The sequence below is a fragment of the Anser brachyrhynchus genome (genome assembly GCF_964034855.1).
Source record: "Anser brachyrhynchus genome assembly, contig: SCAFFOLD_43, whole genome shotgun sequence".
Lineage (NCBI taxonomy): Eukaryota > Metazoa > Chordata > Aves > Anseriformes > Anatidae > Anser > Anser brachyrhynchus.
This window is the reverse complement of record NW_027663832.1, coordinates 822,214-847,378: the sequence shown is the minus strand read 5'-3', so window position 1 is coordinate 847,378 and position 25,165 is coordinate 822,214. Positions and strand designations below refer to the sequence as shown.

Genomic DNA, 25,165 nt, shown 5'->3' with positions numbered 1-25,165 from the left:
GATTGATCCACAATAAACACTCCCAAAAAGATTCTCAACAAGCTAAACCCTGTTTAGAAAGAATCTGAGGAACCTGTCACTGCGGCAACAAAGGGCTGCAATTGCATGCAAAATCTCCAACACCCTCCTTAGCACCCTGCTAGCTCAAGGACTGTGTGGGGCTTCCGTGCCCTGAACGAGTCCACCCTGGCCACATAATGCAGATGTAATGGTCAAGAAAGCACATAGCGTTATCGAAACTTATCAGATCCACAGCTAAACGAAAAGCCCACGCTTCTATATTTCTCCTCCTTCTCCATTCACGGAAGGAAGAGACTGAAAACAAGCAGATTAGTGGTTTACATTTACAGTTAATGTGAAAAATGTTTATTTGTGAAATACATCACGTATTGTTTCAAGCTACAAAAAACTCTCTCCCACAAAGGAAGGACTTTTGTCCTCAGCATGCAACCCCAGTTACTATCTACCCCAACTTCCTATCTACCAGCGGGCCGCGTTCCCCTGGCACTCAGTCACTCCGCAGCACGGCAGCCACCTTTGTTCTAAGGATGGCAAATTCTACTTAGAAACGCTCTGTGGAAGAGTGATGTTGTCCCCTTTTAACATGATCCGGCCTGCAGCAAAGAGAAGGGAAAGAGGGGATTAGAGAGAGCCCAGAATCCGAGAATAATCTCATGTTTTCAGAAAGTATTTTGTGTGGTTGAGCAGGGTTTTGCCCATCACGCAGAGTCCTGTTCCTGCCAGCTGCCCCACACTCACAAGTCCCACGCCAGCCACCGTCCCCGTTCCAGCAGCACGCTCTCCCTGCTGAAAACCCCAGCACTGGGCGCACATCGTTGCTTCTGTCCACCAGCAGGTGGTAAATAAACACTGCCGCTACCGTGGCTCCCGGCTTTGACTCAGAGATCACAGCAAGTGTGAGAATCGCCCAGGGCCACCGGCTTTAGATGCAGCTGAAAGGAGCTGTGACCAGACTCCTCCAGCCAGTGCAGGCCGCCTGGTATTACACGTTTCAAAGACCAGAACTGGCCTCAGGCAGGGACAGATTCTCCTTCATCCAGCAAAATCAGCAGCTCAAAACTCATCAGGGACAGAGATGTAGCCAGTAATTGCTCACGGAACTTCAACATCAAGGCTCGTCACATGGTTGGTACCTCTCAGTGCTGCTACCTAGAAGGCTCACCCGGGCAGGTTTCAGACCGCGCGTCACTCGGGTTGCACAGACACACGACATACCCAGCTGTTTCCTTGATTTTGTCTTGGAGTGAATCTCCTCTGCGTCGTCCAGCACCGAATTCATGTACTCGTCAAAGCCCTAGAAAGCAGCAACAGTGGCAATTAGTTCAGCAACAACACAAACCATCATCAGCTTTGCTGACCCAGGCTGGACAATGAAGACTAATTGTTAGAGAAGTACGAATTTTTTTTCCCTTGTGCTAGTTTTTCTTGACAAGAGAAAATAGGATTGTGAATGAGGGAAAACAAACTAACGACGTAACGCGGGGTCGTGCTGATACTCACGATGATGCAGCCTTCTATCCGCATGTTCACTTGCTCGTAAAGCCACTCCTGGATCCTCGACAGTGGCAACAGGCACGACTGCAACTGTCCTGGTTCCAGTTAGGACAGAGTTAATTTTTCCTCATAGTAGCTGGTAGGGTGCTATGTTTTGGATTAGGATGAGAAGAGCGCTGATAACATGCTGATGTTTTAATTGTTGCAGAGCAGTGTTTACACCAGGCCAAGGACTTTTCGGCTTCTCGCTCTGTCCTGCCAGCGAGCAGGCTGGGGGTGCAGCAGGAGCTGGGAGGGGACAGACCCAGGACAGCTGACCCAAACCGGCCAAAGGGGTATTCCATACCATCTGGCGTCATGCTAAACAATATATAGGGGTGGCTGGCCGGGGTGGGGGGCCGGGCTGCTCGGGGATAGGCTGGGCATCGGTCAGCGGGTGGTGAGCAATTGCATTGTGCATCACTTGTTTCTTACACATTATTATTATTAATACTATTATCATTATCACTATTATTATTATTGTTATTATTATTTTCCTGTCTTAATAAACTGTCTTTATCTCAACTCACCGGCTTCACTTTCCCGTTTCTCTCCCCCATCCCAGAGAGGGAGGGGGGAGGGTGAGCGAACGGCTGTGTGGTGTTTAGCTGCCAGCCGGGTTAAACCACAACAGCCCTTTTGGCGCCCAACGTGGGGCTCGAAGGGTTGAGATATCGACAGATTTGACCAGAGTGTGTTAAACTAAAATTGGTATAAGTACTGGACCTGCTTAATAGTTGCTAGTCACGATGTTGATTGCCTTAATCTCCAGTCTGCTGTACCTGTATTCCAAATTGAGTTTTATGGTGCGTTACTTTCTGTATGTGCTCCCTGTTGCACTGTTTATCCTTTCCGGGCCCTGGTTTAAGATTGTTATGGTACTGTGCGGTGTAGCAATGGCTTATGAAATGATGAAATATCTGGTCACGACTCTAACCTGGTATTTGTACTCAGCACTGACGTCGACTCTATACTTTGGAACCCATATCTCGGAAACTATTAGCAATTACACCTATTGCCTGTTTTCGTTAGGGAGCCAATCTGTGAAGGGGACAGGGGAAGACATGTTTCCCTACCTGTTCACTCTCCCTTTCTACTTCACCACCACCCTCTTATCCCCCGAGCTAGTTACGGTGGTTCTCCGAGATGTTGAATATCCTTGGGATACTCAGACCAGCCTGCTCTTGTTGTTATGTCTCCTGAATGCGCTTCAGGTTTTGTGGAGGGTTAAACAACTACTCAGGAATCTCATCCGGAGATCTCTCTTGAGGCGGGATAGTTGCGAGTGGCAGGGAGTGTGGGAGGATATGGGCAGGTTTCTAGAGCAGTGGTCACCTCCAGTGTTTTGGACATTCACCCCTGAACAACTGCAAAATCCTAAAAAGCTGGCAGAATGCTTGAAAAAAAGGTGTCATGACTCTGGCAGTTCCAAAGTGACACAAATCACTGTAGCGTGCTGGGGTCTGGCTTGTGCCTATCGAGCTGCAATTGATGCTACTAGCAACCTAGCTCCAGCTCCTGCAGCCGCTCCAGCTCCAGCTCCTGCAGCTGCTCCAGTTCCAGCTCCTGCAGCCGCTCCAGCTCCAGCTCCTGCAGCCGCTCCAGCTCCTGCAGCCGTTCCGGCTCCTGCAGCCGCTCCAGCTCCAGCTCCCACAGCCACTCCAGCCCCTGCAGCCGCTCCAGCTCCAGCTCCTGCAGCAGCTCCAGCTCCTGCAGCTGCTCCCACTCCTGTGGCTGGGTCAGAGAAACGAGCTGTAGCAGTGCAAGTTGACCCCGCAGAGGGTATTCCAACCCCTGTGGCAGACCCTGTGTCTGGGTCAGAGAAACGAGCTGTAGCAGTGCAAGTTGACCCCGCAGAGGGTATTCCAACCCCTGTGGCAGACCCTGTGTCTGGGTCAGAGAAACGAGCTGTAGCAGTGCAAGTTGCCCCTGTAGACAAGGTGAAAAAATGGTATAGAGGCTCAGGTCGTTTACAACGCAAACAGTCTTCTGCTAAGTCTGGGCATACTGAAGACGAGGCTGGGCCATCAAAGGTGCAGGAGACTGAAGATGAGGATGGGGATGTCGAAAAATCAACAGTAACTACCCGGACTCTATACCAGCGTGAGCTACGAGATGTGCGAAAAGATTTTGGTCGCTGTATAGGTGAGCAGCTTGTCACCTGGCTGCTCCGGTGCTGGGACACCGGAGCCAATTATGTGGAATTAGAGGGCAAGGAAGCCAGGCGGCTGGGATCCCTTGCTAGGGACGCATGCATTGACAAAGCAATTGGAGATGGAGCACGATCTCGCAGCCTCTGGAGGCGTCTCCTGTCAGCTGTGCAGGAAAGGTATCCCTTCAAGGAAGAACTTGTATGTCTACCAGGCAAATGGACCACCATGGAGAAGGGAATTCAGTACCTGAGGGAATTGGCCGTACGGGAAGTAATTTATAAGGACCTAGACGACGCACAAACATCCGCAGATCCAGATGCAGTCCGGTGCACACTACCCATGTGGCGGAAGTTTGTACGGAGTGCACCATCATCATATGCCAGCTCATTGGCAATACTAGCCTGGAAAACGGAGGAGAATCCCACAGTGAATGAAGTGACTAAAATACTCCGGCAGTACGAAGGAAATCTCTCCTCTTCCCTAAAGGCCTGTGTCTCAGCTGTGGAGAAACTCTCTGAAGAGGTCCACCAACTTAAAGAGAATTTATCTTCCCCTCCACCTGAACGAACCAGTGTCCACCAGCTAAAAGAGAATGCTTTAGAGAAACTTTCTGAAAAGATCCACCAACTTGAAGAAAGATTATCTTCCCCTTCACCTGAACGAACCAGTGTCCACCAGCTAAAAGAGAATGCTTTGGAGAAACTTTCTGAAAAGATCCACCAACTTGAAGAAAGATTATCTTCCCCTTCACCTGAACGAACCAGTGTCCACCAGCTAAAAGAGAATGCTTTGGAGAAACTTTCTGAAAAGATCCACCAACTTGAAGAAAGATTATCTTCCCCTTCACCTGAACGAACCAGTGTCCACCAGCTAAAAGAGAATACCTTGGAGAAACTTTCTGAAGAGATCCACCAACTTAAAGAGAGTTTATTTTCCTCCCCACCTGTACAAACCAGTGTCTCAGCTATTAGGGGTAAACGTTCATCTATGCAAGGAAGACAATATGGTGGGCACACACACCGCGCCACCCTGTTGTTTTACCTACGTGACCATGGAGAGGACATGAGAAAATGGGATGGAAAATCTACTGTGACCCTAGAGGCACGGGTACGTGAATTGCAAAGGAAAACAATTGGGAAAAAGGAGTTCTCTGAAAGGTTTGCTGCTCCAACTTCCAGCAGGCAGTCCTTTAAACACAGAAATGAAGATTCTGACCAGGACTAGAGGGGCCCTGCCTCCAGCCAGGGGGAGGAAAGGGACAATCGAGTTTATTGGACTGTGTGGATTCGATGGCCTGGCACGTCAGACGCACAGAAGTATAAGGCTTTGGTAGACACCGGTGCACAATGTACTCTAATGCCATCAAGCTATAAAGGGCCAGAGCCCATCTGTATTTATGGTGTGACGGGGGGATCCCAGCAGTTAACTGTATTGGAGGCTGAAGTGAGTCTAACCGGTAATGAGTGGCAAAAGCACCGTATTGTGACTGGCCCAGATGCTCCGTGCATCCTTGGCATAGACTATCTTAGAAGAGGATATTTCAAGGACCCAAAAGGGTTCCGCTGGGCTTTTGGCATAGCTGCTTTGGAGACAGAGGACATTAAACAGTTGTCTACCTTGCCTGGTCTCTCAGAGGACCCTTCTGTTGTGGGGTTGCTGAGGGTTGAAGAACAGCAAGTGCCGATCGCTACCACAACTGTGCACCGGCGGCAATATCGCACCAACCGAGACTCCCTGAGTCCCATCCATAAGCTAATTCGTCAACTGGAGAGCCAAGGAGTGATCAGCAAGACTCATTCACCTTTTAATAGTCCCATATGGCCAGTGCGAAAGTCTAATGGTGAGTGGAGACTAACAGTGGACTATCGTGGCCTGAACGAAGTCACGCCACCACTGAGTGCTGCAGTGCCGGACATGCTAGAACTCCAGTATGAACTGGAATCAAAGGCAGCCAAGTGGTATGCCACAATTGATATCGCTAATGCATTTTTCTCCATCCCTCTAGCAGCACAGTGCAGGCCACAGTTTGCTTTCACTTGGAGGGGAGTCCAATATACTTGGAATCGGCTGCCCCAGGGGTGGAAACACAGCCCTACCATTTGCCATGGACTGATCCAGTCTGCGCTGGAGCAGGGGGAAGCTCCTGAACACCTGCAGTACATCGATGACATCATTGTGTGGGGTGACACTGCAGAAGAAGTTTTCGAGAAAGGGAAGAAAATAGTCCAAATCCTTCTGAAGGCTGGTTTTGCCATAAAACAGAATAAAGTTAAAGGACCTGCACGAGAGATCCAGTTTTTAGGAATAAAATGGCAAGATGGACGCCGTCAAATCCCAATGGATGTGATCAACAAAATAACAGCTATGTCTCCACCAACTAGCAAAAAAGAAACACAAACTTTCCTAGGTGTCGTGGGGTTTTGGAGAATGCATATTCCAAATTACAGTCTGATTGTAAACCCGCTCTACCAAGTAACCCGTAAGAAGAATGCTTTTGAATGGGGCCCTGAGCAACGACAAGCCTTTGAACAAATTAAGCAGGAAATAGTTCATGCAGTAGCCCTCGGGCCAGTCCGAACAGGACCAGATGTAAAGAATGTGCTCTACACCGCAGCCGGAGAGAATGGTCCCACCTGGAGCCTCTGGCAGAAAGAACCTGGGGAAACTCGAGGTCGACCCCTGGGGTTTTGGAGTCGGGGATACAGAGGATCTGAAGCCCGCTATACTCCAACTGAAAAGGAGATATTGGCAGCATATGAAGGAGTTCGATCTGCTTCGGAAGTGGTCGGTACTGAAGCGCAGCTCCTCCTGGCACCCCGACTGCCGGTACTAGGCTGGATGTTCAAAGGAAGGGTCCCCTCTACGCATCATGCAACTGATGCTACATGGAGCAAGTGGGTTGCACTGATTACTCAGCGGGCTCGAATAGGAAACCCCAGTCGCCCAGGAATCTTGGAGGTGATTATGGACTGGCCAGAAGGCAAATACTTTGGGATATCACCAGAGGAGGAGGTGGTTCGTGCTGAAGAAGCCCCCCTGTACAACAAGCTACCAGAAAATGAGAAGAAATATGCCTTGTTCACTGACGGGTCCTGTCGTATTGTGGGAAAGCATCGGAGATGGAAAGCTGCTGTATGGAGTCCTACACGACGAGTTGCAGAAGCTGCTGAGGGAGAAGGTGAATCGAGTCAGTTTGCAGAAGTAAAAGCCATTCAGCTGGCTTTAGATATTGCTGAACGAGAAAAGTGGCCAGTTCTCTATCTCTATACTGATTCATGGATGGTAGCAAATGCCCTGTGGGGGTGGTTACAGCAATGGAAGCAGAACAACTGGCAGCGCAGGGGCAAGCCCATCTGGGCTGCGGCATTGTGGCAAGATATTGCTGCCCGGGTAGAGAACCTGGTTGTAAAGGTACGCCATGTAGATGCTCATGTGCCCAAGAATCGGGCTACTGAAGAACACCAAAACAACCAGCAGGTGGATCAGGCTGCTAAGATTGAAGTGGCTCAGGTGGACCTGGACTGGCAACATAAAGGTGAATTATTTATAGCCCGATGGGCCCATGACACCTCAGGCCATCAAGGTAGAGATGCAACCTACAGATGGGCTCGTGATCGAGGGGTGGACCTGACCATGGACACTACAGCACAGGTTATTCATGACTGTGAAACATGTGCTGCAATCAAGCAAGCCAAACGGTCAAAACCTCTTTGGTATGGAGGACGATGGCTGAAATATAAATATGGAGAGGCCTGGCAGATTGATTACATCACACTCCCTCAAACCCGCAACGGCAAGCGCCACGTACTTACAATGGTGGAAGCAACCACCGGATGGCTGGAAACATATCCTGTGCCCCATGCCACCGCCCGGAACACTATCCTGGGCCTTGAAAAGCAAGTCTTATGGCGACATGGCACCCCAGAGAGAATTGAGTCAGACAACGGGACTCATTTCCGAAACAACCTTATAGACACTTGGGCCAAAGAACATGGTATTGAGTGGGTGTATCACATCCCCTATCATGCACCAGCCTCTGGAAAAGTTGAACGATACAATGGACTGTTGAAGACTACACTGAAAGCAATGGGTGCTGGGACATTCAAAAATTGGGATACACATTTGGCAAAGGCCACCTGGTTAGTCAATACCAGGGGATCTGCCAACCGAGCTGGACCTGCCCAATCAAACCTGTTACGCACTGTAGAAGGGGATAAAGTTCCTGTAGTGCACGTAAGAAACATGCTGGGTAAAACAGTCTGGGCTACTCCTGCCTCAGGAAAAGGCAAACCCATTCGTGGAATTGCTTTTGCTCAGGGACCTGGATGCACTTGGTGGGTAATGCAAAAGAATGGGGAGGTCCGGTGTGTACCTCAAGGGGATTTGATACTGGGTGAGAATAGCCCATGAGTTGAATTGTAGTATGTTAATTATTATATAATAATGTATGTCATCACTACCATGATTGCTATATATCATAGATGAAAATGGTGATTAATTAGAATGTATTGGACAGAGTGTAACCTGAGCATGACATAAATGGTATGGAATAAGGGGTGGATATCTGTCCTGGTTCCAGTTAGGACAGAGTTAAGTAGCTCATAGTAGCTGGTAGGGTGCTATGTTTTGGATTAGGATGAGAAGAGCGCTGATAACATGCTGATGTTTTAATTGTTGCAGAGCAGTGTTTACACCAGGCCAAGGACTTTTCGGCTTCTTGCTCTGTCCTGCCAGCGAGCAGGCTGGGGGTGCAGCAGGAGCTGGGAGGGGACAGACCCAGGACAGCTGACCCAAACTGGCCAAAGGGGTATTCCATACCATCTGACGTCATGCTAAACAATATATAGGGGTGGCTGGCCGGGGTGGGGGGGCCGGCTGCTCGGGAATAGGCTGGGCATCGGTCAGCGGGTGGTGAGCAATTGCATTGTGCATCACTTGTTTTCTTACACATTATTATTGTTAATACTATTACCATTATCACTATTATTATTATTATTGTTATTATTATTTTCCTGTCTTAATAAACTGTCTTTATCTCAACTCACAGGCTTCACTTTCCCGTTTCTCTCCCCCATCCCAGAGAGGGAGGGGGGAGGGTGAGCGAACGGCTGTGTGGTGTTTAGCTGCCAGCCGGGTTAAACCACAACAGATTCCAAGACGCCTCATCACCCATCATAGAAGAACTCGTTGAATTCCACGACCACGCCCTAATCGTTGCCCTAGCTATCTGCAGCCTAGTTCTCTACCTTTTAGCCCACATACTAACAGAAAAACTCTCGTCCAATGCTGTAGACGCCCAAGAAGTAGAGCTGATCTGGACAATCCTACCTGCTATCGTCCTGGTACTCCTCGCCCTCCCATCCCTACAAATCCTCTACATAATGGACAAAATCGATGAACCAGACCTCACCCTAAAAGCCATCGGCCACCAATGATACTGAAGCTACGAATACACAGACTTCAAAGACCTATCATTCGACTCCTACATAGTGCCCACCCCAGACTTACCCAACGGCCACTTCCGACTGCTAGAAGTTGACCACCGCGTAGTTATCCCAATAGAATCCCCCATCCGCGTGATCATTACTGCAGGAGACGTACTCCACTCCTGAGCAGTCCCAACGCTCGGAGTTAAAACAGACGCAATCCCAGGCCGACTAAACCAAACTTCATTCATTACCACCCGGCCTGGGATTTTTTACGGACAATGCTCAGAAATTTGCGGGGCTAATCACAGCTACATACCCATTGTAGTAGAATCAACCCCACTCCCACATTTCGAGGCCTGATCGTCCCTTCTATCATCATCCTAATCATTAAGAAGCTATGCAACAGCACTAGCCTTTTAAGCTAGCCAAAGAGGGACTTCCCCCTCCTTAATGATATGCCACAGCTTAACCCCGCACCATGATTTTCAATCATAATTATAACCTGATTAACCCTAGCACTCCTCATCCAACCAAAACTACTAGCCTTCACCACAACCAACCCCCCATCAAATAAGACCTCCCTCACTACCAAACCCACACCATGATCCTGACCATGAACCTAAGCTTCTTTGACCAATTTTCCAGCCCCAATCTATTCGGCATCCCCTTAATCCTACTATCCCTACTCTTCCCAGCCCTACTATTCCCGTCCCCAAACAACCGATGAATCAACAACCGCCTTTCTACTATCCAAACATGACTCCTTCACCTAATCACAAAACAACTAATAGTCCCACTCAACAAAAATGGCCACAAATGAGCCATAATATTTACATCCCTAATAATCATACTTCTTACAATCAACCTTCTAGGCCTCCTTCCATATACATTCACCCCAACCACCCAACTATCTATGAACATAGCCCTAGCCTTCCCACTATGGCTCGCCACACTACTAACAGGCCTACGAAACCAACCATCAGCCTCTTTAGCCCACCTATTACCCGAAGGTACCCCTACACCCCTAATCCCCGCACTAATCCTGATCGAAACAACCAGCCTACTAATCCGCCCCCTAGCCCTCGGAGTCCGCCTTACAGCCAACCTTACAGCAGGACACTTACTCATCCAACTCATCTCTACAGCCTCCATTGCATTAATACCCACCCTTCCTGCAGTATCCATCCTAACAATAATCATCCTACTACTCCTAACCATCCTAGAAGTAGCAGTAGCCATAATCCAGGCCTACGTCTTCGTGCTCCTTCTAAGCCTATACTTACAAGAAAACATCTAATGGCACACCAAGCACACTCATACCACATAGTTGACCCAAGCCCTTGACCAATCTTCGGGGCAGCTGCCGCCCTACTCACAACCTCAGGATTAATCATGTGATTCCACTACAACTCATCCATACTACTAACCCTAGGCCTCATCTCAATACTCCTAGTAATACTCCAATGATGACGAGACATTGTACGAGAAAGCACCTTCCAAGGCCATCACACTCCCACAGTCCAAAAAGGCCTACGATACGGCATAATCCTTTTCATCACATCCGAAGCATTCTTCTTCTTAGGGTTCTTCTGAGCGTTCTTCCACTCGAGCCTGGCCCCAACCCCAGAACTAGGAGGCCAATGACCCCCAACAGGAATTAAACCACTCAACCCGATAGAAGTCCCCCTACTAAACACAGCCATCCTACTAGCCTCAGGCGTTACCGTAACGTGAGCCCATCACAGCATCACAGAAGGAAACCGAAAACACGCCATCCACGCCCTAACCCTAACGATCCTCATGGGATTCTACTTCACAGCCCTACAAGCAATAGAATACCACGAAGCCCCATTCTCAATCGCCGATAGCGTCTACGGATCTACCTTCTTCGTTGCCACTGGATTCCACGGACTCCACGTAATCATCGGATCCTCCTTCCTGACCGTCTGCCTCTTCCGACTGATCAAGTTCCACTTTACATCAGACCACCACTTCGGATTCGAGGCAGCAGCCTGATACTGACACTTCGTAGACATCATCTGACTATTCCTCTACATAACCATCTACTGATGAGGATCTTGCTCTTCTAGTATATTAATTACAATTGACTTCCAATCTCTAGAATCTGGTATAAACCCAGAGGAGAGCAATGAACGCACTCATGTTCATATTCGCCCTATCATCAATCCTAAGCGCCGCCCTAACCGCATTAAACTTCTGACTCGCCCAAATAAACCCCGACTCAGAGAAACTCTCACCGTACGAATGTGGATTCGACCCACTTGGATCTGCTCGATTACCATTCTCAGTCCGATTCTTCCTCAGTAGCCATCCTGTTCGTCCTATTCGACCTAGAAATCGCCCTCCTACTCCCCCTGCCATGAGCCGTCCAACTCCAATCCCCCCTAATGACCCTCACCTGAACTGTAGTGATCCTCCTTCTCCTAACACTCGGACTGGCCTACGAGTGAATTCAAGGGGGCCTAGAATGAGCAGAATAACAGAAAGTTAGTCTAACCAAAAAGATAGCTGGTTTCGACCCAGCAGATTACAGCCAACCCTGTAACTTTCTTATGTCGCCCCTACATTTAAGCTTCTACTCAGCCTTCATTTTCAGCGGACTAGGGCTAGCCTTCCACCGAACCCACCTAGTATCCGCCCTACTATGCCTTGAAAGCATAATATTATCGATATTCGTAGGCCTATCAATATGATCCATCGAAAACCAAGTCTCCTCATTCACCATGGTACCAATTCTCATGCTAACCTTCTCAGCGTGTGAGGCGGGCACAGGCCTGGCCATCCTAGTAGCCTCCACCCGCACACATGGCTCCGACCATCTACACAACCTAAACCTCCTGCAATGCTAAAAATCATCCTACCCACAATCATACTTCTTCCAACAGCCCTGCTGTCTCCACCAAAATTTCTATGGACTAACACCACCTTATACAGCCTCCTAATCGCTGCCCTAAGCCTACAGTGATTAATCCCAACCTACTACCCCTACAAATTTTTATCCAACTGAACAGGAATTGACCAAATCTCATCCCCCCTCCTAGTACTATCCTGCTGACTACTCCCACTCATAATCATAGCAAGCCAAAACCACCTGCAACAAGAACCCCTACAACGCAAACGAATCTTTATCTCAACCTTAGTCGCAGTCCAGCCATTCATCCTACTAGCCTTTTCCACCACAGAACTAGCACTATTTTACATCTCATTTGAAGCAACCCTCATTCCCACCCTAATCTTAATCACCCGATGGGGGAACCAACCAGAACGCCTAAGCGCTGGCATCTACCTGCTATTCTACACGCCAGTAAGCTCTCTACCCCTGCTAATCACAATCATACACCTATACGTGAAAATTGGCACCCTGCACCTGCCAACCCTACAACTAACCCACCCAACCCTATCCACCTCATGGACAGGAATACTATCAGGTCTAGCACTGCTCATAGCATTCATAGTAAAAGCCCCACTATACGGCCTACACCTCTGACTGCCAAAAGCCCACGTAGAAGCACCCATCGCAGGCTCAATACTCCTCGCCGCCCTACTACTAAAGCTAGGAGGATACGGAATTATACGAGTCACTCTATTTATGGGCCCACTGTCCAACCTCCTGCACTACCCCTTCCTAACCCTGGCCCTATGAGGCGCCCTAATGACTAGCTCAATCTGCCTACGACAGACAGACCTAAAATCACTAATCGCTTATTCATCCGTTAGCCACATAGGCCTAGTTATCGCCGCAGGAATAATCCAAACCCACTGATCATTCTCAGGGGCAATGATCCTAATAATTTCCCATGGACTAACTTCCTCCATACTATTCTGCCTAGCCAACACAAACTATGAACGTACGCACAGCCGAATTCTACTACTCACACGAGGCCTACAACCTCTCCTACCACTCATAGCTACCTGATGATTGCTGGCCAATCTAACAAACATAGCCTTACCCCCAACAACAAACCTCATAGCAGAGCTAACCATTATAATCACCTTATTCAACTGATCTGCCTTCACGATCATCCTAACAGGAATCGCAACCCTACTAACCGCCTCCTACACCTTATTCATACTACTAATGACCCAACGAGGCTCAATCCCCTCCCACATCACATCTATGCAAAACTCAACCACGCGAGAACACCTGCTCATAACACTCCACATTATCCCAATATTCCTCCTAATCCTCAAACCCGAACTGATCTCCGGAATCCCCTCATGCAAGTATAGTTTAAACCAAACATTAGACTGTGATTCTAAGAATAGAAGTTCAAACCTTCTTACCTGCCGAGGGGAGGGTTTAACCAACAAGAGCTGCTAACTCTTACATCTGAGCCTAAAACCTCAGCCCCCTTACTTTTAAAGGATAACAGCAATCCACTGGTCTTAGGAACCACCCATCTTGGTGCAAATCCAAGTAAAAATAGTGAACCCCACACTACTAATCAACTCCCTCACACTACTCACGCTGACAATCCTCCTAACCCCAATCATCCTGCCATTTCTATTTAAAAACTTTAAAAACACCCCACAAGCCACCACCCGCGCTGTTAAAACCGCATTCCTAATTAGCCTAGCCCCTACAACCGCATTCATCTACTCGGGAGTAGAATCTGTCACCTGCCACTGGGAGTGAAAATTCATTATAAACTTTAAAATCCCCCTGAGCCTAAAAATAGACCAATACTCAATAACATTTCTTCCAATCGCCCTATTTGTAACATGATCAATCCTACAATTCGCCATATGATACATGGCCTCAGAGCCATACGTAACAAAATTTTTCACCTACCTACTGACATTCCTAGTCGCCATACTCCTCCTAACAACCGCAAACAACATATTCCTCCTATTCGTAGGCTGGGAAGGAGTACGAATCATGTCCTTCCTTCTCATCGGCTGATGACAAGGCCGAGCAGATGCCAACACCGCCGCCCTACGAGCCGTAATCTACAACCGAATCGGAGACGTCGGACTGATCCTGAGCATAGCATGACTAGCTTCAACATTCAACACCTGAGAGATCCAACAAGCCGTACACCCCCACCAAACCCCAATCCTCCCCCTCATAGGATTAATCCTCGCAGCCGCAGGAAAATCCGCCCAATTTGGACTCCACCCATGACTGCCCGCAGCAATAGAAGGCCCCACCCCAGTATCAGCCCTACTGCACTCCAGTACCATAGTAGTAGCCGGAATCTTCCTGCTCATCCGCATGCACCCCCTGCTAGCCACCAACCAGACAGCCCTAACTGCCTGCCTATGCCTAGGTGCTCTATCAACCCTATTCGCTGCCACATGCGCCCTAACCCAAAATGACATCAAAAAAATCATTGCTTTCTCAACATCCAGCCAACTAGGACTAATAATAGTCACTATCGGACTAAACCTCCCACAACTAGCCTTCCTACACATCTCAACCCATGCCTTCTTTAAAGCCATACTATTCCTATGCTCAGGGTCTATCATCCACAACCTAAACGGAGAACAAGATATCCGAAAGATAGGAGGCCTACAGAAAATACTCCCAGTCACTACTTCCTGCCTAACCATCGGAAACCTGGCGCTGATAGGAACCCCATTCCTAGCCGGATTCTACTCAAAAGACCTCATCATCGAAAGCTTAAACACATCATACCTAAATACTTGAGCCCTACTCCTAACCCTTATAGCCACAGCATTCACCGCAACCTACAGCATCCGCATAACCATCCTAGTCCAAGCTGGACAAACCCGAATCCCCCCAATAGTATCAATAAACGAAAACAACCCACTAATCACCGCCCCCCTAACCCGACTCGCCCTAGGCAGCATTACAGCAGGAATAATCATTACCTCTTTCATCACACCAACCAAAACCCCCCCAATAACCATACCCCTTATCACCAAAACTGCTGCCATCCTCATAACAATCCTAGGAATCATCCTAGCCCTAGAACTATCGAACATAACACACACCCTCACTCACCCCAAACCAAACCCCCTCATAAACTTCTCCTCTGCATTAGGGTACTTCAACCCCCTAGTACACCGATTCTTCTCCAAAAACCTACTAGAAAAGGGACAAAACATTGCCCTACACTTGATCGACCTCTCCTGACTCAAAAAAATAGGGCCAGAGGGCCTTGCTGAACTACAAGTAGCCGCAAGCAAAGCCGCAACCTCAATACACACAGGGCTAATTAAGGCCTACCTAGGATCCTTCGCCCTCTCCATCCTGGTAATAATCCTAATAACACACAGACTCACTAATGGCCCCTAACATCCGCAAATCCCATCCCCTACTAAAAATAATCAACAACTCCCTAATCGACCTACCCGCCCCCTCCAACATCTCTGCCTGATGAAACTTCGGCTCCCTTCTAGCCATCTGCTTAGCCACACAAATCCTAACAGGCCTGCTACTAGCCATACACTACACCGCAGACACTTCACTCGCCTTCTCCTCAGTAGCTCACACATGCCGAGACGTCCAGTACGGATGGCTCATCCGCAACCTCCACGCCAACGGTGCTTCGCTCTTCTTTATCTGCATCTACTTACACATCGGACGAGGCCTCTACTACGGCTCCTACCTATACAAAGAAACCTGAAACACAGGAGTAATCCTCCTACTCACCCTAATAGCAACTGCCTTCGTAGGGTATGTCCTACCATGAGGACAAATGTCATTCTGAGGGGCCACCGTAATCACCAACCTATTCTCAGCCATCCCGTACATTGGGCAAACTCTAGTAGAATGAGCCTGAGGAGGATTCTCAGTAGACAATCCAACCTTAACCCGATTCTTCGCCATCCACTTCCTACTGCCCTTCCTAATTGCAGGAATCACCCTAGTCCACCTAACCTTCCTACACGAATCAGGCTCAAATAACCCACTAGGAATCGTATCAGACTGCGACAAAATCCCATTCCACCCATACTTCTCCATTAAAGACAGCTTAGGGCTTACCCTAATAATCACCCCTCTAATAGCACTAGCCCTATTTTCACCGAAACTCCTGGTTCTTGGAATCCTAGTTGGGAGTGGTTGGCCACATGAGATGTACAGGATTTTTACCTGTGATTTAGTCTTGACAAGGCTATGTAATTGGTTTACTAACGTCTCATAAGAAAGAAGCATGAGCGGTTAATGCAGTTGGCTTGAAACCCATCCCCAGTGGTGCCAGTGCACTCTCTGAACTCACTGAAGTGCATCCCCAGTGGTGCCAGTGCACTCTCTGCACTCACTGCACTGCATTCCCAGTGGTGCCAGTGCGCTCTCTGGAGTCACAGCACTGCATCTCCAGTGGTGCCAGCGCACTGTCTGGACTCACTGCAGTGCATCCCCAGTGGTGTCAGTGCACTCTCTGGACTCACTGTACTGCATCCCCAGTGGTACCAGTGCACTCACTGGACTGACTGCACTGCATCCCCAGTGGTGCCAGTGTGCTCTCTGGAGTCACAGCACTGCATCCCCAGTGGTGCCAGTGCACTCACTGGACTCACTGCACTGCATCACAGGTGGTGCCAGTGCACTCTCTGGACTCACTGCAGTGAATCCCCGGTGGTGCCAGTGTACTCTCTGCAGTCACTGCACTGCATCCCCAGTGGTGCCAGTGCACTCACTGGACTCACTGGACTGCATCCCCAGTGGTGCCAGTGAACTCTCTGGACTCACTGCACTGCATCCCCAGTGGTGCCAGTGTACTCTCTGGACTCACTGCAGTGCATCCCCAGTGGTGTCAGTGCACTCTCTGGACTCACTGCACTGCATCCTCTGTGCTGCCAGTGCACTCTGTGGACTCACTGCAGTGCATCCCCAGTGGTGCCAGTGCACTCTCTGGACTCAGTGCACTGCATCCCCAGTGGTGCCAGTGCAATCTCTGGACTCACTGTAGTGCATCCCCAGTGGTGCCAGTGCACTCTCTGGACTCACTGCAGTGAATCCCCAGTGGTGCCAGTGCACTCTCTGGACTCACTGTACTGCATCACCAGTGGTGCCAGTGCACTCTCTGGACTCACTGCACTGCATCCCCAGTGGTGCCAGTGCACTCTCTGGACTCACTACACTGCAGCCCCGGTGGTGCCAGAGCACTCTCTGGACTCACTGCACTGCATCCCCAGTGGTGCCAGTGCACTCTCTGGACTCACTGCACTGCATCCCCAGTGGTGTCAGTGCACTCTCTGGACTCACTGCACTGCATCCTCTGTGCTGCCAGTGCACTCTCTGGACTCACTGCACTGCATCCCCAGTGGTGCCAGTGCACTCTCTGGACTCAGTGCACTGCATCCCCAGTGGTGCCAGTGCAATCTCTGGACTCACTGTAGTGCATCCCCAGTGGTGCCAGTGCACTCTCTGGACTCACTGCAGTGCATCCCCAGTGGTGCCAGTGCACTCTCTGGACTCACTGTACTGCATCACCAGTGGTGCCAGTGCACTCTCTGGACTCAATAAACTGCATCCCCAGTGGTGCCAGTGCACTCTCTGGACTCACTGCACTGCAGCCCCGGTGGTGCCAGTGCAATCTCTGGACTCACTGCACAGCATCCCCAGTGGTGCCAGTGCACTCTCTGGACTCACTGCACTGCATCCCCAGTGGTGCCAGTGCACTCTCTGGAGTCACTGAAGTGCATCCCCAGTGGTGCCAGTGCACTCTCTGGACTCACTGCACTGCATGCCCAGTGGTGCCAGTGCACTCTCTGGACTCACTGCACTGCATCCCCAGTGGTGCCAGTGCAATCTCTGGACTCACTGTAGTGCATCCCCAGTGGTGCCAGTGCACTCTCTGGACTCACTGCAGTGCATCCCAAGTGGTGCCAGTGCACTCTCTGGACTCACTGTACTGCATCCCCAGTGGTGCCAGTGCACTCTCTGGACTCACTGCACTGCATCCCCACTGGTGCCCGTGCACTCTCTGGACTCACTGCACTGCAGCCCCAGTGGTGCCAGTGCAATCTGTGGACTCACTGCACTGCATCCCCAGTGGTGCCAGTGCACTCTCTGGAGTCACTGAAGTGCATCCCCAGTGGTGCCAGTGCACTCTCTGGAGTCACTGCACTGCATGCCCAGTGGTACCAGTGCACTCTCTGGAGTCACTGAAGTGCATCCCCAGTGGTGCCAGTGCACTCTCTGGACTCACTGCAGTGCATCCCCAGTGGTGCCAGTGCACTCTCTGGACTCACTGCAGTGCATCCCCAGTGGTGCCAGTGCACTCTCTGGACTCACTGCAGTGCATCCACAGTGGTGCCAGTGCACTCTCTGGACTCACTGCAGTGCATCCCCGTAGGTGCCAGTGCACTCTCTGGACTCACTGCACTGCATCCCCAGTGGTGCCAGTGCACTCTCTGGACTCACTGAAGTGCATTCTCAGTGGTGCCAGTGCACTCTCTGGACTCACTGCACTGCATCCCCAGTGGTGCCAGTACACTCACAGGAATGACTGCACTGCATCCCAGTGGAGCCAGTGCGCTCTCTGGACTCACTGCACTGCATCCCCATTGGTGCCAGTGCATTCTCTGGACTCACCGCACTGCACCCTGAGTGGTGCCAGTGCACTCTCTGGACTCACTGCAGTGCATCCCCAGTGGTGCCAAAGCACTCTCTGGACTCCCGGCACCGCATCCCAAGTGGTGCCAGTGCACTCTCTGGGCTCACTGCAGTGCATCCCCAGTGGTGCCAGTGCACTCTCTTGACTCACTGCACTGCATCCCCAGTGGTGCCAGTGTACTCACTGGACTCACTGCACTGCATTCCCCAGTGGTGCTAGTGCACTCTCTGGACTCACTGCAGTGCATCCCCAGTGGTGCCAGTGCACTCTCTGGACTCACTGAAGTGCATTCTCAGTGGTTCCAGTGCACTCTGTGGACTCACTGCACTGCATCCCCAGTGGTGCCAGTGCGCTCTCTGGACTCACTGCAGTGCATCCCCAGTGGTGCCTGTGCACTCTCTGGACTCACTGCACTGCATCCCCAGTGCTGCCAGTGCACTCTCTGGACTCACTGCACTGCATCCCCAGTGGTGCCAGTGCACTCTCTGGACTCACTGCAGTGCATCCCCAGTGGTGCCAGTGCACTCTCTGGACTCACTGCACTGCATCCCCAGTGGTGCCACTGCACTCTCTGGACTCACTGCAGTGCATCCCCAGTGGTGCCAGTGCACTCTCTGGACTCACTGCAGTGCATCTCCACTGCTGCCAGTGCACTCTCTGGACTCACAGCAGTGCATCCCCAGTGGTGCCAGTGCACTCTCTGGACTCACTGCAGTGCATCCCCAGTGGTGCCAGTGCACTCACTGGACTCACTGCACTGCATCCCAAGTTGTACCAGTGCACTCTCTGGACTCACTGCACTGCATCCCCAGTGGTGCCAGTGCACTCTCTGGACTCACTGCACTGCATCCCCAGTGGTGCCAGTGCACTCACTGGACTCACTGTACTGCATTCCCAGTGGTGCTAGTGCACTCTCTGGACTCACTGCAGTGCATCCCCAGTGGTGCCAGTGCACTCTTTGGACTCACTGAAGTGCATTCTCAGTGGTGCCAGTGCACTCTCTGGACTCACTGCACTGCATCCCCAGTGGTGCCAGTGCACTCTCTGGACTCACTGAAGTGCATTCTCAGTGGTGCCAGTGCACTCTCTGGACTCACTGCAGTGCATCCCCAGTGGTGCCAGTACACTCACTGGACTCACTGCACTGCATCCCCAGTGGTGCCAGTGCACTCTCTGGACTCACTGCACTGCATCCCCAGTAGTGCCAGTGCACTCTCTGGACTCACTGCACTGCATCCCCAGTGCTGCCTGTGCACTCTCTGGACTCACTGCACTGCATCCCCAGTGGTGCCAGTGCAATCTCTGGACTCACTGCACTGCATCCCCAGTGGTGCCAGTGCACACTCTGGACTCACTGCACTGCATCCCCAGTGGTGCCAGTGCACTCTCTGGACTCACTGCACTGCAACCCCAGTGTTGCCAGTGCACTCTCTGGACTCACTGCACTGCATCCCCAGTGGTGCCAGTGCACTCTCTGGACTCACTGAACTGCATCCCCAGTGGTGCCAGTGCACTCTCTGGACTCACTGAAGTGCATCCCCAGTGGTGCCAGTGCACTCTCTGGACTCACTGCACTGCATCCCCAGTGGTGCTAGTGCACTCTGTGGACTCACTGCAGTGCATCCCCAGTGGTGCTAGTGCACTCTCTGGACTCACTGCAGTGCATCCCCAGTGGTGCCAGTGCACTCTCTGGACTCACTGCACTGCATCCCCAGTGGTGCCAGTGCACTCTCTGGACTCACTGCAGTGCATCCCCAGTGGTGCCAGTACACTCACTGGACTGACTGCACTGCATCCCCAGTGGTGCCAGTGCACTCTCTGGTCTCACCGCACCGCATCCCCAGTGGTGCCAGTGCACTCTCTGGAGTAACTGCAGTGCATCACCAGTGGTGCCAGTGCACTCTCTGGACTCACTGCACTGCATCCCCAGTGGTGCCAGTGCACTCTCTTGACTCACTGCACTGCATCCCCAGTGGTGCCAGAGCACTCTCTGGACTCACTGCAGTGCATCCCCAGTGGTGCCAGTGCACTCTCTGGACTCACTGCAGTGCATCCCCAGTGGTGCCAGTGCACTCTCTGGACTCACTGCACTGCATCCCCAGTGGTGCCAGTGCACTCTCTGGACTCCCGGCACCGCATCCCCAGTGGTGCCAGTGCACTCTCTGGGCTCACTGCTGTGCATCCCCAGTGGTGCCAGTGCACTCTCTTGACTCACTGCACTGCATCCCCAGTGGTGCCAGTGCACTCACTGGATTCACTGCACTGCATCCCCAGTGGTGCTAGTGCACTCTCTGGACTCACTGCACTGCATCCCCAGTGGTACCAGTGCACTCTCTGGACTCACTGAAGTGCATTCTCAGTGGTGCCAGTGCACTCTCTGGACTCACTGCACCGCATCCCCAGTGGTGCCAGTGCACTCTCTGGACTCCCGGCACCGCATCCCCAGTGGTGCCAGTGCACTCTCTGGGCTCACTGCTGTGCATCCCCAGTGGTGCCAGTGCACTCTCTTGACTCACTGCACTGCATCCCCAGTGGTGCCAGTGCACTCTCTGGACTCACTGCACTGCATCCCCAGTGGTGCCAGTGCACTCTCTGGACTCCTGGCAACACATCCCCGGTGGTGCCAGTGCACTCTCTGGACTCACTGCACTGCATCCCCAGTGGTGCCAGAGCACTCTCTGGACTCACTGCAGTGCATCCCCAGTGGTGCTAGTGCACTCTCTGGACTCACTGCACTGCATCCCCAGTGGTGCCAGTGCACTCTCTGGACTCACTGCACTGCATCCCCAGTGGTGCCAGTGCACTCTCTGGACTCCCGGCACCGCATCCCCAGTGGTGCCAGTGCACTCTCTGGGCTCACTGCAGTGCATCCCCAGTGGTGCCAGTGCACTCTCTTGACTCACTGCACTGCATCCCCATTGGTGCCAGTGTACTCACTGGACTCACTGCACTGCATTCCCCAGTGGTGCTAGTGCACTCTGTGGACTCACTGCAGTGCATCCCCAGTGGTGCCAGTGCACTCTCTGGACTCACTGAAGTGCATTCTCAGTGGTTCCAGTGCAGTCTGTGGACTCACTGCACTGCATCCCCAGTGGTGCCAGTGCACTCTCTGGACTCCCGGCAACACATCCCCGGTGGTGCCAGTGCACTCTCTGGACTCACTGCACTGCATCCCCAGTGGTGCCAGAGCACTCTCTGGACTCACTGCAGTGCATCCCCAGTGGTGCTAGTGCACTCTCTGGACTCACTGCACTGCATCCCCAGTGGTGCCAGTGCACTCTCTGGACTCACTGCACTGCATCCCCAGTGGTGCCAGTGCACTCTCTGGACTCCCGGCACCGCATCCCCAGTGGTGCCAGTGCACTCTCTGGGCTCACTGCAGTGCATCCCCAGTGGTGCCAGTGCACTCTCTTGACTCACTGCACTGCATCCCCATTGGTGCCAGTGTACTCACTGGACTCACTGCACTGCATTCCCCAGTGGTGCTAGTGCACTCTCTGGACTTGTTGTCGACGGAGGGAAGACACAAACGCTCAATATGAGTGTTAAGTATGCTTCAGCTTTAATGGATAGCTCAATTGTCTTTTATCGTGTACAGGATAATTAGCTCATACATATTGCAAAAGCCAAGCTCCTTATTGGTAAGCGTCATCTACTGCCCTATCTGTTAGTTCCGCATTCTTCTATCCGCTAGTTCCCCTTTCTAATCTAACTATAACTCCCAGGGCAGTATGCCCTCTACTATCATTGTTTCTAATTGCCTGGGATTTCTCACAAGAGTTCCCAGACAAGCTGCCTGGGATTTCTCACAAGAGTTCCCAGACAAGCCTTGCGTACGTGCCTTTGCTCTTGTTTTTCTAGACCAGCTGGGTGCGGTAATCCGCCATTTCCTTATCTTGCAGCTGCATGATATCAATGTGATTACGCGCAGCGAGCCAGTCCTCAACAATTCCCCCGTTTTTATTTTGAACCAAAAGCTTTCTATAGATTTTTCTATCAATCACCGCACACACTGCAATAAGCAAGGTACAATAAGCAACAGGGTCAAAAATCTCATGCAGAACTACGATTGTAAAGTAGTGTGCCTACTAGAATCTACATCAGTCAACAAGCCACTAAGCGCTAGGAATGTTGCTTCGCAGCGATACTGCTTCTTACTCGCACAGCACAATCACACAATCACACAATCACGCAGAGAGGCCTCTTGCACTTCTCATTCATACCACAAGACAATATCACTGAAAATAATTTGTGTGCAGCTTCAGGAGGTCCTTGTCTGCTCCCGTGGTGAGCGGCTGAGAGTGGAGACCCCTCCGAGGAAAAAATGCTCGGGGTGCACCTAGGGGCGTCCGTTCCACAGTCGATCCCACAGCCGAGCAGAGCGGCTCCTGGCGCAAGGAAGGATGCTATTATAGTTTGTATAATGACAGCAAAGAGATGCATTGCAATAAGGAGCACGTGTGGCATTGACCCCTTTTTTTTTTTTTTTTTTTTTTTTTTTTTTTTTTTTTTTTTTTCTTTTTCGAGCAATTACACCTTACACATGCTATTACTGTTGCTAGAAAAACCCTACTAGTTAACTGCTCGAGCCTTTTTATTAGGCAACTAAATACTACTCGCGCCGCTACTATAATTAGGACAATTATTAGCAGTAAGCGTAGCCCTTCTTTTATCAGACCCAATATCCAACCCCCCATGTTCCCAAACCAATTTGCAAACAGTCTATCAAGCCAATTATCTTGGACCACTATCTTCTTGGTGTGGTCTCTCAGCCATTTCAGTTGCTCGTGGATTGACTCGCCATGGTCCGAGAGATTAAAACAGCACATTCCTTCGAGCTCTTCACACCCGTGGCCCTGTGCCAGCAGTAGAAAATCAATCGCCGCTCTGTTCTGTAACACAGCGTGTCGCAAGCTGTCCAGGTCCTGGGCCATTTCTGTGAGCATCTGCGTAGTCACATTTAATGTTTTCACCACTGTACTTCAAATCTACATTTTACAAAGTGACCAGCAAGTGTGCCACATTAACTGACCAACCTCTGAGATTTTACCTTTCATACCAGTGTCTTCTTGGGCTCTTTTAATTAAACACGTTTCTCATTCAAGTGAATTGAAATGCTTCAGTTGGTTTTATTCTCAGGAGCCTCATAAAAAACAAAGATATTGCACCCTCTTTGTTCAGTCATTCAATGTTCGTCTCTTTCACAGCAAATAATTACTTCATTGAAGTTAAAACTTCCAAACATAACTTACTAATAGTCTCCAATTTCAGCTCAGATCACTCGTTGAAAATACTCTGCTAAATACAGATAACTTACAATAACTTTAACAGTTAATTGTCCATAACAAACACCATGGTTTTTCTCCAGACCAATGTTCAAATTTTAAGACCACCCTTTAATATTTCTATGTACAGGTGAAAAACAGTCTTCAATTTTCTAGTCTTGTTTTAAATATAAAAGTTGGAAGGGACATTCAAGTTTCAAGTCTCCACACTGAACTTAAAAAAAAAAAAAAATCATGTGGAGGTAAACAAACCAAGTTGTATACTCCAGGAGGTAGAGGCCTTCAATTTGTGTTCATATATACATATGCACAGAATTCAGTGTTCCAACAGAAAAAGAATTAGCCAAAGTAATAAAAGTTATTTACTACTGTGACATTTCAAGACTTCCACAGCTTTGCCTAAAGACACAAACACAATTAACATAATTCCCTATGTGCTTTTTTTTTTTTTTTTTTTTTTTTTTTTTTTTTTCTTTCCTTTTTTTTTTTTTTCTCTCAACTGTCCAGTGCAGGAAAAAATTCTCACAAAATTTCACAGACCTAAAATGTGCAAGCTAGTTTCTCTCTCTCCCTTTTTTTTTTTTTTTTTTTTTTTTTTTTTTTTTTTTTTTCAAATGTCACATTTGCTTGTTTTACAGCCCAACAAGCTAGTTTCCCTAGACTAGCCATAGCATGAGCCACAGCCACTCCAGGCACAAGTGCCGCTGAAAAGAACCTTTCAGCAGGACCCCAGAGTTCGACCTGGTTATCGCAGTCACTCCCCAAAGTTTTTGAGACTGCGTCTCGTCCGTCGTTTCCATTGTTGAGTAATGTTTCGCAATTCTTGACTGTGTAGGTCAGGGGCAAACAAAGTCAAGCGTCCCAAATAGCATGGCCCCCCGTGCGCATTTGCTGGGATTCCCTGCCAGGCTCGATCTCCACAGATCAGGAATATACCAGGTGGTAAGGCCTTAGCAGTTTGCCTTGGCCATGTGCTTGACTTGTTCCCGTATGCCCCCATGGTGGTGTTGGTGGTGTCGTTGTACCCGCAATAGCTGCTATTAGCTTCGAACCCCCTTGTGTGAGAGGTCACATTAGTCCATTGAGTCATATTTTGTTTTCCTTTATTCCACATAAAGCACGTCTGTGTCCAGTTATTACTGGTGTTCCCTACCGCCACTGATCCCAACAAATCCAGTTCCTGGGGATCCCAT

At 50.2% G+C, this 25,165-nt stretch overlaps 1 protein-coding gene across 1 annotated transcript; it reads right to left on the bottom strand.

Annotated features, from left to right (window-relative positions):
* Positions 1-558: 558 nt before the first annotated feature.
* LOC308186763 (small nuclear ribonucleoprotein E-like) lies at positions 559-25,165 on the bottom strand (the record flags this gene model as incomplete). The annotated part of the gene is made up of 4 exons (XM_080608935.1): positions 559-614; positions 1,237-1,315; positions 1,522-1,610; positions 25,126-25,165. The coding sequence occupies 4 exons, from the start codon at positions 25,163-25,165 to the stop codon at positions 559-561; spliced, it is 264 nt and encodes an 87-aa protein (XP_080465061.1).